The sequence below is a fragment of the Rutilus rutilus genome, assembly GCF_951802725.1.
Source record: "Rutilus rutilus genome assembly, chromosome: 24".
In the NCBI taxonomy this organism is placed as follows: domain Eukaryota; kingdom Metazoa; phylum Chordata; class Actinopteri; order Cypriniformes; family Leuciscidae; genus Rutilus; species Rutilus rutilus.
Genome location: NC_140228.1, coordinates 832,985 through 847,703, shown reverse-complemented (window position 1 = coordinate 847,703; position 14,719 = coordinate 832,985). Strand labels below are relative to the sequence as shown.

General features: G+C 41.1%; 2 protein-coding genes across 13 annotated transcripts in view; both read right to left on the bottom strand.

The window, feature by feature from the left end:
- Nucleotides 1-1,274: 1,274 nt before the first annotated feature.
- zbtb14 (zinc finger and BTB domain containing 14) lies at nt 1,275-5,035 on the bottom strand. 2 transcript variants are annotated; one of them, XM_084398128.1, is made up of 2 exons: nt 4,889-5,035; nt 1,275-2,908 (listed from the first exon to the last, which is right to left on the bottom strand). In XM_084398128.1, exon 2 carries the CDS (start codon nt 2,892-2,894, stop codon nt 1,569-1,571), a length of 1,326 nt encoding a protein of 441 aa, XP_084254254.1. In that variant the 5' UTR covers nt 2,895-2,908; nt 4,889-5,035; the 3' UTR covers nt 1,275-1,568. The 2 variants fall into 2 exon arrangements, with proteins under 2 accessions (XP_084254254.1, XP_084254253.1); XM_084398127.1 differs by lacking the exon at nt 4,889-5,035 and adding an exon at nt 4,372-4,807.
- Nucleotides 5,036-7,171: 2,136 nt separating this feature from the next.
- The window catches only part of epb41l3a (erythrocyte membrane protein band 4.1-like 3a), a 56,398-nt gene continuing 48,850 nt past the window's right edge, over nt 7,172-14,719 (bottom strand). For 5 of the 11 annotated variants that reach the window (XM_084399388.1, XM_084399382.1, XM_084399385.1 and 2 more), the window contains 6 exons: nt 14,493-14,558; nt 13,044-13,148; nt 11,718-11,816; nt 10,319-10,399; nt 8,867-8,980; nt 7,173-8,233 (listed from right to left, as the gene is read on the bottom strand). In XM_084399388.1, the coding sequence (XP_084255514.1) occupies nt 8,870-8,980; nt 10,319-10,399; nt 11,718-11,816; nt 13,044-13,148; nt 14,493-14,558 (462 nt within the window). In that variant the 3' untranslated portion in view covers nt 7,173-8,233; nt 8,867-8,869. Of the gene's footprint in view, nt 8,234-8,866; nt 8,981-10,318; nt 10,400-11,717; nt 11,817-13,043; nt 13,149-14,045; nt 14,559-14,719 lie in introns of all 11 variants that reach the window. The other 6 variants (XM_084399392.1, XM_084399383.1, XM_084399390.1 and 3 more) reach the window with 2 other exon arrangements.

Here is a 14,719-nt window from a genome sequence, read left to right as displayed (position 1 = left end):
AGAGGTGAACCAGTCAAAAGATCTTACACAAAGTTTTTTTGGTGAACGCTGTACGAAACTTTTCTGAGAGAACGCAAAAGCATTGAAGTATTTTTTTTCTTCCCTATCTCATATTTTTTCCATGACCATGTCCCTTTGGGGCTTCCGTAGAGCACCAGTAATCCAGATTTGGCAATCGGAAAAAGTTTACATCCAGATCAGGGTGATCCAATCCAGTTTAGCTTTGAAAAACCGGCACAAAAGTAAGACGGATCACCTGATCCTGATAGCAAAACATGGGATTTCCAAATCCAGATCATTCTGATCCAGATTAAACTTTCTGAACAACTGGCCCTTCGAGATTCATTTCAGAAATCTAAAATGGCTTTCTTACTAGTAACAATCACATTCATGATATCAGAAATTAACATTATCACTAGTGAAACAAAAATGATTGATATCAAAAATGAAAAATGTTCTATTAGCAATTCAATTGTTGACATCAAGAACAGACATGTACACTAGTAAACACATAATTATTGATATAAAAATTTGTTTTTTACTAGTAAGAAGTGTATTTCTGATGTGTGAAAATGGAATTTCAACTAGTAAGAAATCAATTCTTGATGCCAACAACTGAATTTGAACGGGAGCCTAAGGTGACATTTCACTAGTGAAAATACAATTACCGATATCAAGAATATCAAGTCAATATTAGTTGACTTGTCAATAATTGTCAGTTGTAAAAGTCAATAACTGCATCCCTTAAAACTCATCTTTGATCACCAAAATGACATATTTAAACATTTTCTTTCTTTGAAAAAAATTCATATATCTTGACTGTAACTCGACACCGTCGCCTCATTTAGTATGCGCGGTTCTATGAATATGCAAATGAGCCTGGTTTGAGGCTGGAGCCATCCACTGGTTGACGATCACACGTTGATCTGATTGGTTACAAGGTAGTTTGTGACGTCAGAAACACCAGCGATTTCAAAGCGTGTGTTTGAGACTGTCTTTGGTTCACTGCAGTTTTAAGGAGGAAATACTCAGCAATGGTGTCGACTTATGAACTTACACATGCTTTGACTTAAAGCAGATTAATAACACCACATAGACACATAAACTACATTAAAAATCAATAATACTTTTTCAGATTCAAATTAGATATTTTACGTGAGTTTATGAGAAAAACACACGACTAACGTGTTAAGACTAGTCTAGGCAGCAGTTCGATCAACACATCACGAGTCTCTGTGGGAAAAACAAACGGCAGGAAATGACATCACAACGGCTGAATGATTCACCAGTCTTTTATTACAGCAAAAATATCTCGAAGTGTAAATCGCCGCAGCTTTCGCCAGCGGGAACGGATGGAGCGACTCCTCCACTCTCGCCACAACAACATCACAAACGCGTCCGGTTCACCGAACAATTCATCGTCCGTCAGCTGCCATAAATACTCAAATACATTTGGTATGAACTGTACAGTAAGAGAAAAACGTTTCGCACCATTTACATATAAAAAGAAACGATTCTAAAACGAGAGAGAACAGAATGTGTATGAACAGTAGTAAGACTGAAGTGTGTTACGAGCACGCGATGGACTCCAGCTGCTGCTCGGCTTCGGCCGCCATCGCCGCCGCTTGCAGCTGTTCGGTTTCGCTTTGCAATCCGCCGCCGGGCAACTGTTTGCGTTCGCTATGCATGTTGTTCTCGTGTCTCTTCAGGTCGGACGCTTTCGCGAAGGCCTTTGTGCACGAGTTGCACACGAACGGCTTCTCCCCTCGGTGCCGTCGCTCGTGATCCTTCAGATGCGACTTGTGCTTGAACGCCTTTTCGCACATCTGGCACCCGAACGGCCGCTCGTTGCTGTGGACGCGCTCGTGTTTCTTCAGATCCGGCGCGCGGATGAACGACTTCCCGCAAGCGTCGCAGCGATACGGTTTGAAGCCCGTGTGGATCTTCAAGTGTTCTTTTAAGTGAGCTTGCGTGGTGAACGCTTTAGTGCAGATCTCGCATATGAACGGTCGGTCAGCCGAGTGAAGCTTCTCGTGTTTCCGCAGCCGATTCTCGTCCATGAAGGTTTTCCCGCACACGTGGCACGCTAACTGATCGCGGTGGCCGTAGAGAAGATACTCGAACTTCATGTCGGCGGTCGCCGTCGTCCATCCCGGCGGTTGCTCGTCTTTCACGTCGCCCATGCTATCGGCGAACGAGAGCGTCTGAGCCGCTAATTCTTTAGGCTCGGCGTCGATAGCTTCCACTTCTTGGTCGTAGCAGCTAACTTTGTGCACCTCTTCCTGCGCTAGCTCCTTCAGGATAGCCTCCTGCACTCGTAAGGCGTTATTAGGCGATTTGTCTAAGTCGTGATTGGCTTGCGCTTCCTCGACGATGTCGTCCGATGGGGTGTCGTCTTGGTCGCCGAGCACCTGAACGTCGCCGTCCGGATTCAGAGGAGGATCTTCCGTCGGAAGCCCCATTTTTACCATGTCGTACGGGAACTTCGCGTTCCTAGCATCGTTGTTTTTCTCGTCGGGTGACATGTCGCGTTTCTGCGAGCAGAGCTTATCCAGAAAGCGTATCCCGAGAATCTGTCCGGAGGACATCATCAGATTCACGTCCTTCTTCTTGACCGAGATCTTCGCGGTGTACATGTAGTTGAGCACCTCCTCAAAGATGTCCGCGCGGATGAAGTCGATCTCGATGACGGACGAACTGTCAACCTCGTGTTTCTTAAAGAGTTTTTTGAAGTAGTTGCTGCACGCCGCTAACACACAGCGATGCGCTCTGAACTTCACATCCTCCACCACGACCGCGATGTCGCAGTGCTCTCCTTCCAATCGCTGCTCGTTCAGTAGCTTCAGAAAGATGGTCCTGTGCTCATCGTCCACATACTTCACAGTTTCGGACATACTGGAGCGGGATCCTACGGGAAGAGAGCGGGAAATAAGCTTGATTGACACATTGATCGAGTAGCTTACAAATACAGTGATGGAATCAAATTAAAACTTTGGGACAAAACATGGTACGTTAAAATAACGGCGTCAAAAATGTATCGATACTGAAATGGTCACCGTTTCACTCGCCGCCTCCTCTCATTCGCTCCTGTTAAATAGTGCTTGTATTGCGCATACCTTTAGTCATTTCCGCGGGTTTCGCACTCACCTCAAAAGCGCGTGATCACTGAAGTGGCGCTCTCGTAAAGCCGCCTCGTAAACGGCTCGAGAGAACTAAATTTACTTCTTTTCCATGGCTTATCGCGCGTAAATGATCAAATACATAGAAAATTAGGCCAAAATGTCCGCCGTATTCAGGTAAATACAGTCAGTTTTGGTTAAAAGTTAATAGTAATAACTTAATAGTTGAGAGAAAACTCATACATAACAGTATATTGGGTCAGTGCATAAGCTCTTAAAGTGACAGCAGCCTATAATAAACCTGCTGTTAATCAAAGAACAAGAGAGAAAATCACTGGCTGCTCATGGCTGAATAACTTTTGTAACTTCAATTATAAGCATTAATCTGTACAATGAAAACTATCCTGTGTTATTTTACATGATTACTTTAATTTCTGTAGTATTTCTTACCTGAATACTGATAGACCCACTAAAAAAATGTCATTTATCTCTTTATTCTATTGTATTTATTTGTGCTATCATTTGCAATTTGTTTATTTGTTCTTATTTTATTACAGTTTACTTTTTGTAAATGTAATTCAACGATGGCAGTTTTCCCCGTGGTATCGAATATCGATATTTTTCAAGGTATCGTTTCGAAGTTGGACATTCCAGCATCGTGACAACTACATTAAAGTCAGCATGAAGCGGAACGGCGAGTCAAATGTAGGGCGGGACTTGGGTTGTGGTTTGCTATTGGTCAATCTCATGTGAGTGACAGGTTGTCCTGCCCTCGTGCCAGTAAATGATTACTTTTGATTAAAAATTACTAGGCACATTTACTTAAATTATGAGCATGGATAAATGATTTATTAATAAACTGCAATATTCCATAAAAATATATAGTGTAATATAGGCTATAGCAAACTGACCAACTAGCCTAACTGGCATTTGGCCTTTTTGATATAGCCTACAATTTTAGTTTCAAGGAACTAATATGTCCAACAATCATGTTACTATTTTGGCTAATTACTTAAAATATATACACTTTATGCTATATATATTATACAAAATATTTTTCGTATTTACACATATAGCCTAGGTTATGTAAGTTCTCTATGAAAAATCATTTTGAGCATTTAACTAGTGTCTGATAAAAACAAACGAATGAAGTCACGGCTCATTTTAATAAATAATCATTAACATCACATTTGAAAACAGAACATAATGCATTTAAACACATTTCACGTGGTTTGTTAAATATCATTGATACCTTAATGGACACATGATGCTTGTGGTTTGTTCTGAATGGACTGCCACGGGCCACAAACGCCGAAACTACTTCATATAAACACAAAAGGTGTGTTTTTATCAAATAAAAAAGTCGTTTTCTCTCTAAATATCTTCCTCGGTCAATAAACTGAAGTTTAATCGGTGTTTTTTGTCATTTCTGCGCTAGTCTGTTTTGCTTCTCTGGAAGCTAATCTTAGCATTAGCACATAAATAATCGTCAGCCGACATAAAACGAACAAAAACGACTAACTATCCTCCGTCTTTCCCACTACACGAGCCCGGAGAAGCCCAGAGCACCGATCAGCACTGGAGAGCAGCGGGATGTGCTCGATAAACGGGAGCTCGACGGATCGCGGCGCGCTGAGGTGAATTTAGTGGCGCGAGCTGCGCGGGCCATGACGAACACTCCCGCGCCGGGCGCGCGCCGCCATCCCGCGCAAAACATTATGCAATAATTCAGCAGCTGCTTCAGTCTGCTCCAAAAATAAATTTCTTACCTTTATTGTGCTATTTTGATCCACTGTGAAAGTGTGTGTTGAATGTCAGAAAGCCAGTGCAGAATTTAATACTTTGTTGTTGTGTGCGAGGCCGAGGACGAGCACAGGCGGAAGGACGCGCTGCGCCAGCACGGAACTGCGGAGAGCGAGTGACCGAGGCTCGTGCGTAGACACGGGCACAGTTACGCAAACTGCGCAGCCCAAACACTCTCACACACACACAGGGATGCGCAGGCACGCGTACGCAAATGACGCAGCGCAGATCTCTGGAGCGCGAACCATACTGTGACGCGCGGGAGGAGCGAGTGCACGTCCAGATTCATTTACCTCAGAGAGTGAAATTAGTTTAATACGTTTACACGTATTGTGAAAAGTTATGAAAAAACGTTCTTTCAGTTACATTTGTTCGAAGTTATCTAATAATGTTCTAAAATTTTTATAAATCGTTTATGGAATGTTTTTTTTTCCACAGAAACATTTTATTTGGACGTTCATCTTATGTTTTTAAATGTTACTACTTGTTTCAGAACGTTAGGAGAACATTCAAATGTAACGTTTCCACAATGTTTATTGCTTGCTTTTTAAAATGTTTAAAACATGTAAGAGAAAGTATAACATTTTATAGCTTAAAGGGGGGGTATAATGCCTTTTTCACAAGATGTGAAATAAGTCTCTGATGTCCCCAGAGTGTGTGTGTGAAGTTTTAGCTCAAAATACCCAACAGATATTTTTATATCATGTTAAAGTTGTCACTTTTGGGTGAGCAAAAACGCACCATTTTTGTGTCTGTCCATAAATGAGCTGCTGCTCCCGGCACAGGGGGCGGAGCTTCAAGAGCTCATGTGTTATCAGCTCCTATTACCTCACACAGACATGCACTGAAAATTTAGAAAACTTTTAGCCTTTTATGTTCAAACCGAAGTCAGAATGATGGAGAGACTCAAGAAGAAGTGACATGTAGACAACATTTCTGAAGGGTTAGTTGGTGAATTTATGTAGATGATGTGTAGTTATCTTCTAGTCATTGATTAGCATATTCTGTCATGATAATCTATAAATCGCGTTCCCGGGGGCGGGGTTTATGTAAATTTTAGGGTTAGTGATGTCACTAACCCGGGAGGAATGTCGTGTAGTCCCTACCAGTAGTCCTTAAAAAGCAATTTCTGTAAAAGAAACTATCTCCCTTTGCTTTGAACTTTGAGCGCTGTAACTTTGCAGATGTTGTTTATACTCAAACAGCAACATTACACACTAACTACAGTTAGAAAAGTCAAATCATAATCAACCACCCCTTTAATGGGAACATTAGCAAAACGTCCTTAGAACATAATTGTTAGCTGGGTAGTAGTAGGCAAAAAAAAATATATATATATTATTATATTATAGACTATAATAAGATAAAATTTATTAATTAAATTGTGTGGACTATTTACTCGTAAGTACATAAAGTACATGGATGTTTTGATACCGTGGTACTGAATGATTGCACATGTTCATGGCACTCCTAAAGATTTCAATGGTGTTACCGTGTCCAAAAACATGATATTACCGTGATACATGATGACCACCACCAAACGGATCATTAATTCATAATGAGAATGACAGGGTTTGTACAGATACTGTAAAATGAAATCTCACTTATCAAAACAATATCTTTTCTATCTTTCAAATTCTAAAAAAGGTAAACAGATAAATAAAAATATACTAATAAAACAAAATAGTAACAATAAAGTGCAGCACATACAAAGTATATACAATAACATATAGGCAACTTTAACCATTGAAAGGATACTATGATAAAGATATTGATTTCTTTATTCAAACTGCATTTTTTCATGAATATATGATGGATATATTGAAGAATGAAAGCTGTCATATACTTGGATATTTATCTGAGCAATATCAGGCTCATAGACAGCGAAATGTCTTTATATTAGAGCGTTCATTTTGCATAAAAATATTGTTTCATCGAAAAAATAAAACACTAATTTTAAGTACTTTTCTTCATAAATATGTCTGTTCAAGGGTTTTCCATTTCAAAAAGTCAAGCACTTTAAGCATCTTGTACGAACCCAGAAATGAATTTAAAATAACTCAAATTCTTGGAGAAAATCCTGTCCTTTGCAAATGTTTACATATCAAATAATTTGAACTGAAATGGTTCAGTGAAAGTGACGCTTGCATAATCTTGTTTAACCCAATTCATTTGTTCTGTATTATAGAAAATGCCATATTAATGAATGCATATTCTCACGCAAACGGATGAATGGAAACAGCAGAGTTATCAGAAATGGAATTGAGCTTTTATTTGAGCTTGAGTGGGAAACAGTCAGCAGGGCGGCGACACTGCACATCACACACTGAATCGAGAAACAAACTAGGACAGAACACACACATTTGGGCTTCCGTTCTGTACAGTTTAAGGCTCAGATGTGGCGAGGAGAACTCTGGGATTGATATTTCAGACAGTTTAGTTCCTCTAGACTCAACAGTTTTCAAGAAGAAACAAAAAAACAGGCGTATAATTCAAGTAAAACAACATAACACGTCTCTAAGATACATGGCGTAGTGAGAAAATGTGGCATATTCATATTCTCATACTGTCATCTGTGTGTCATATTCAGAGATGAGACGATGAGGGGCGGCGGGTGAGGATGGCACATCTTTGCCTGGTTAAATATTGTGCAAAGTTTGTCCTTTTTTTAAAGTGATAGAGCAGTATAATAAATAAATGTAGATATCCGTTATATTTCACATATTCTTCAGTCCCGTGGTTTGACTACACACTGCGCTCGTATAGGAGTTCCTAAAATGTCTATATACTTTGTCTTCTCACAAAAAAAGCAGAATTGTTCCCTTGTCATGCAGTAACAGATCCAGTGCGGCAGACGGCGCCTGTAAGCGTGTGTGTGTGTGTGTGTGTGTGTGTGTGAGAGAGAGTGTGTGTGAGAGTCAGTGTGTGTGAGAGTGTGTGAGATTATGTGAGTGTGTGAGTGTGTGTGAGAGTCAGTGTGTGAGAGTGTGTGAGATCATGTGAGTGTGTGTGTGTGAGTGTGTGTGAGAGAGTGTGTGAGATTATGTGAGTGTGTGAGTGTGTGTGAGAGTCAGTGTGTGAGAGTGTGTGAGATCATGTGAGTGTGTGTGTGTGAGTGTGTGTGAGAGAGTGTGTGAGATTATGTGAGTGTGTGAGTGTGTGTGAGAGTCAGTGTGTGTGTGTTTCTCCAGACGTGTTCAGATGGAGTGTGCTGCGATTCATTGGTCTATGTTGATTCTCTGAAGCGTCCCTCTTTCTCCACAGCGTGAACACGTGAGCTTCTTCCAGAGAGCACGAAGACGACGTTAATCCTGAAAATATAAACGGGAACATCGTTCAGTAAAGAGCAGGAATGACGGACCAGAGAGAAGCGTCAGAAGAGCGAAGCGTGTTAGTGCCCGTCTCAAGTGATGATGTCATGCATTTAAATACCACCCAACAACGACAGCTAAACATCAGCATAGTACAGAGATCTGACATCATATCATATACTGAACAGATTTACATTTTCTTCAAGAAAATGTGAACGGCCTTTCCCATGCAAAACCCAAAGCCACAATGACAGGGTGTTCTGGGCGGTTGCTATGTGGTTGCTAGGGTGTTTCTTGTGATCTTCTGACTCAGGTTCCTCCTTCAGTGTGGGATTTTCCCCTTTTCCTGATCATTCACATTCTCCTCAACAACACGCATGATTTGAGGAATTAATCTCAGTGAGCATCATCATCATCATCATCATCATGTGATCGGTCACACTGCAGTCCCAGCAGAAAGCTGGTATAGTTAGTACACACTAGTCCTCTGAGTTTCGCAGATGAATGATGAAGTAAACAGCCAAAGCGGCACCAGCGTTAGTACAGCAGCCAATAGCAGCGCTCCAAACCTCAGCAGCCAATCAGCTCGCAGCCAGCCAAGCCAAATCAAGCTCTGATTGGCTCTGGTCTTACCTGTCACTCCTCGCCCTCCTCCGGCGTGATCTCCGTCTCTTTATGGACCACGACTTTGGTCACTGACATGTCGGGATGTTGTTCTTTAGCCTCTTTAATAGCCTGAGCCAGAGCCTGACCCACAGTGACACCCACATCAGAACCAGCTACTGCTAACCAGGCTTTCATATGTGTGTGTGGAATCATGTTTCATATGTGTGTGTGTGGAATCATGTTTCATATGTGTGTGTGTGGAATCATATTTCATATGTGTGTGTGTGGAATCATGTTTCATATGTGTGTGTGGAATCATGTTTCATATGTGTGTGTGTGGAATCATGTTTCATATATGTGGAATCATGTTTCATGTGTGTGTGTGTGTGTGTGTGTGTGTGTGGAATCATGTTTCATGTGTGTGTGGAATCATGTTTCATATGTGTGTGTGTGGAATCATGTTTCATATGTGTGTGTGTGGAATCATGTTTCATATGTGTGTGTGGAATCATGTTTCATATATGTGTGTGTGGAATCATGTTTCATATGTGTGTGTGTGGAATCATGTTTCATATGTGTGTGTGTGGAATCATGTTTCATATGTGTGTGTGTGGAATCATGTTTCATATGTGTGTGTGGAATCATGTTTCATATGTGTGTGTGGAATCATGTTTCATATGTGTGTGTGGAATCATGTTTCATATGTGTGTGTGTGGAATCATGTTTCATATATGTGGAATCATGTTTCATATGTGTGTGTGGAATCATGTTTCATATATGTGGAATCATGTTTCATATGTGTGTGTGTGGAATCATGTTTCATATGTGTGTGTGTGGAATCATGTTTCATATGTGTGTGTGTGGAATCATGTTTCATATGTGTGTGTGGACTAGGGGTGTAACGATACCCTCATGTCACGATACTGAACTCACGATATTATTGCGATACTCACAGACATATGATATAGGGCTAACAAAAATGTAATGATGATTAAAATGCTAAATATGACATTGTGTGTGTAAATGAATAGTCTTGGACTTGGTGCTGAAACCCAAAGCACAGGACAATAGAGACGCCAGAATAACAATATTCATGATTCTGAAGATGAAAACACTGAATTATTGTAGATGAATATGCTTGATCTCTGTCACTGACTAGATATATTTAATAATGTAGGACACTTTTACTGTAACATCAGATATTTGATATATCATTATCAGGAGCCATAAATATTCCCACATTACATTATTATACATTATATTCAACATTATATATATTTAATGTAGTTCTGACACTAAAACTCAGAATTTTCAAAAAAGTGAATTTTTTCTCACACAGTAATTTTTATTTTGTGTAAACAATCCATGATACATATTGTTGCTTTTTTGTATTGTGATATATTGTGACACGATATATTGTTACACCCCTAATGTGGAATAATGTTTCATGACCCTGAATGCGTCGTATTAAAGGCTCACCTCGTCATGATCGATGTCTGCGTCTCCTGAGATGACGATTCTCTTCTCGATCCGTGTTTCTGAGATGCCGCCCTTCACCGTCTGTCACACACACACACACACACACACACACACACACACACACACACACGTTTTATATTGTACAAACTGTAGATTCTATCCCACTACACTAACCCTAAACCGACCCTTCACACACACACACACACACACACACACACACACACACACACACATACATACACACACTAACCCGACCCCTAAACCTACCCATCACACACACTCACTCACTCACTCACTCACTCACTCACTCACTCACTCACTCACTCACTCACACACACACACACACACACACACACACACACACACTAACCCGACCAAAAACCTACCCATCACACACACACACACACACATGTCTGGTTCACTATCTTTGTGGGGACTCTCCATAGACGTAATGGTTTTTATACCATACAAACTGTATATTCTGTCCCCTTACACTAACCCTACCCCTAAACCTACCCATCACACACACACACACACACATGTCTGGTTCACTATCTTTGTGGGGACTCTCCATAGACGTAATGGTTTTTATACCATACAAACTGTATATTCTGTCCCCTTACACTAACCCTACCCCTAAACCTACCCATCACACACACACACTAACCCTACCCCTAAACCTACCCATTACAGGAAACATTCTGCATTTTTACTTTCTCAAAACAACTCATCCTGTGTGATTTATAAGCCTTTTGAAAAGTGGGGACCGCTGGCTGGTCCCCACAATGTAGGTGATCTCAGGTTTTACTATTCTTATGGGGACATTTGGTCCCCACAATGTAATATAAACAAGGACACACATACACACACACACACACACACACACACACACACTAACGCTACCCATCACAGAAAACTTTATGCAGTTTCACATTTGTAATAAAACACTGTTTAGTGTGTTTTTAAAGCCATTTGAAATACGAGCACTCAGGAAATGTCCTCATAAATCACGTTCACGTTATAATACCAGTGTACTACCAGTGTACTACCAGTGTAATACCAGTCTAATACCAGTGTACTACCAGTGTAATACCAGTCTAATACCAGTGTACTACCAGTGTACTACCAGTGTACTACCAGTGTAATACCAGTCTAATACCAGTGTACTACCAGTGTACTACCAGTGTAATACCAGTCTAATACCAGTGTACTACCAGTGTAATACCAGTCTAATACCAGTCTAATACCAGTGTACTACCAGTGTAATACCAGTCTAATACCAGTGTACTACCAGTGTACTACCAGTGTACTACCAGTGTACTACCCTAACCCATGTCATACACACATTTCTGTCCTCATAACTCCCACAAACCCAGGTTACAGCAGCGCTCTCTCTGACCTTGGTGATGTGTGTGGTTGTGGTGGTGCTGCTGGTTTCTGATGTGATGGTTTGAGCGCTCATGAGAATCCCAGGATCAGCGTCTCCGTCAGTCTCGCCCTGTCACACACACATCGACACCACCGTCTCAGAACACAGCATCTGATCTGGAGTCTGGTCTCGGGCTCACCGTGTCCTAACTACACGCGCCGCAGGGGTTTCACATTAACTTCTCTCACCGGCCATTTTGGCTACTACATGTTTAAGCTACCGGCCATTCAGAGCTTCTACTGGCCAAGAATAAAGAAATACCAGATTAACTACATCACAGCTTATATATATATTAACACATATATACGTAATAAAATTTGTATTTCTTATTCAAACTAAATCCTGTCATCCAGCATCTCCTCTTTCATCCTTTTCACCAAAAATATAGTATGTTGGAAAATAATAATGTATTTTCTGTTCACCAAATGCTTATTAATCTTCACTTTTGCTTCAATGCAAATGAACAAGCGTACCGTTATGTGTAGTGTAGTGACGTGTGTGTTCAAGTAAGCAGATGTGAGCAGATTCTGCACGACGCGACGCGCGATAAAATGCATCTAAACTGCATCTTTTCCATGTTTATTAGATCAAAAATTGTGAAATATTATGACAATGTAAATCATCTGTTTTCTATGTGAATATATAGTAAAGTGTAATTTATTCCTGTGATCAAAGCTGAATGTTCAGCATCATTACTCCAGTCTTCAGTGTCACATGATCCTTCAGAAATCACTCTAATATGATGATTTGATGATCAAGAGACATTTATGATTATTATCAGTGTTGAAAACAGTTCATATGTTTATGGAAACTGTGATACATTTTATCCTTCAGGATTCTTTGATGAACAGAAAGTTCAAAGGAACAGCATTTATTTGAAACAGAAACATAAATGTCTTTACTGACACTTTTGATCATTTGAATGCGTCCTTGATTAATAAAAGTATATATATATATATTTTTTTTTTAACGTACTAACCCTAAACTATGGAAGCTTGTTTCTGCCACAGAATAAAAAATGAAAAAGGTAATTGTGTTAATATCTTGCAGTTCTGACTTTTTTAACACGCACTTGGGAGTTATACAGTTAGAATTTTTTTGTCAGAATGTATCATTTTTTGAGAAAAAAAAGTCAGAAATGCAAGTTTATTTAAATTATTTAAATTCAATTGTGACTTTATAACTCGTAATTACGAGAAAATGTAAAGTAGTGTGTCAGTAGTTGTCATCATCCAGTAAGAGTGGCTCAGATCATCCCAGATTCACACACACACACACACACACACACACACACACCTGCAGGGACTCGTATGTGACGGTCTTCATTTCCGTGTGGATCACAGGAGAGTCTGGTGTGTTAGCGTCTCCTGACAGAGTCCTGGAGAAACTCGAGACGCCCGACTGCAGAACCACAGGAGAGAAGAGAGACTCGTCATTAACACACACACACACACACACACTACAGAACATTCATTCATCTAACGTTTTTTAAATGTTGCAACTTGTTTCGGAGAACATTCTAATGTTTGAAGAACGATACAATGATTTAAAGTCCCCCTGTGGTGAGAATCCAGCTTTTAATGTTGTTTATGTGTCTATGTGGTGTTTTTAATACGCTTTAAGACAAAGCATGTGTAAGTTCATAAGTCGACACCATTGCTGAGTATTTCCTCCTTAAAACTGCAGTGAACCAAAGACAGTCTCAAAAACACGCTTTGAAATCGCTGGTGTTTCTGACGTCACAAACTACCTTGTAACCAATCAGATCAACGTGTGATCGTCAACCAGTGGATCTCTGAGCTGAGTGAGTGAGTGGAGGCAGGGCTCATTTGCATATTCATAGAGCCGCGCATACTAAATGAGGCGAGGGTGTCGAGTTACATTCAAGATATTTTAAGGAAAAAACACTTAAATGTCATTTTGGTGATCAGAGATGAGTTTTAAGTGATATGATTATTGACTACAGGGGGACTTTAACATTTGCATAACCAAGAAAAAACCAAGAACATGTTTTTGTTAGCTGGGTAACTAACTCCAGCACTATTTAAATGAGATTCCCTCATGGAAACAAACACTGGGAAGAAGGCAGGGAGGAGCGAGGTGTTCTGGGAGAGAACAGACTGAACACAAGCTTCACTAAAGCAGCGTCTAGAGATCTCAGAGCTCTCGTGAACACTGAAGCTCTCTCATAAAAGCTCGCTGGCGGTCTGAGAATCATCACAGACACACAGTCACTGGATGTCGGGGGGATTTCAGGATTGGGGTGAATCTGTCGGGGTCGTGGGGGTCATAGGTCACCTCTAAACTGGGCGTCAGTTCTACCTCCCCACCCCTCGGGCTCATGTTGGGGGACCGATCTTCATCTTCATCTTCATCATCATCATCATCATCATCGGTGGACAGAGAGAAGCTCTCGCCTCCAGACTCGCTGTCACTGGGGGAAACGTGTGTGTGAGACATGTGTGTGAGCGGCCCGTCGAGGTTAGCCGAGTTTACACTGCTGGAGTCACTGGTGTCATCATCATCATCAGACTCGTCCAGGACTCGCTCAGAGCTCAACGCCTGAACACACACATCAGGCTCCGACTGCTGAACACACACATCAGGCTCCGAGTGCTGAACACACACATCAGGCTCCGAGCGCTGAACACACACATCAGGCTCCGACTGCTGAACACACACATCAGGCTCCGACTGCTGAACACACACATCAGGCTCCCAGGGCACCCCTGGAGGTTCGGGTACCTGAGGCTCGGCCGACGGCTGGTCCTCGTCGTCTTGTCCCCGATGCCGCTCCGGACTCTCCGACGGCTGGAAGAGATGCAGTGACACATGAGAAACACACAGAAAATATAACATCTGTGATTGGACAAAAAAGTATCATCTACAGAACTATTGATCGAGCTCATGTTTCAATAACATGTCAATCAATTGTGATTCTTTAGCTCAAATCAAACTCTTTACCGATAAGG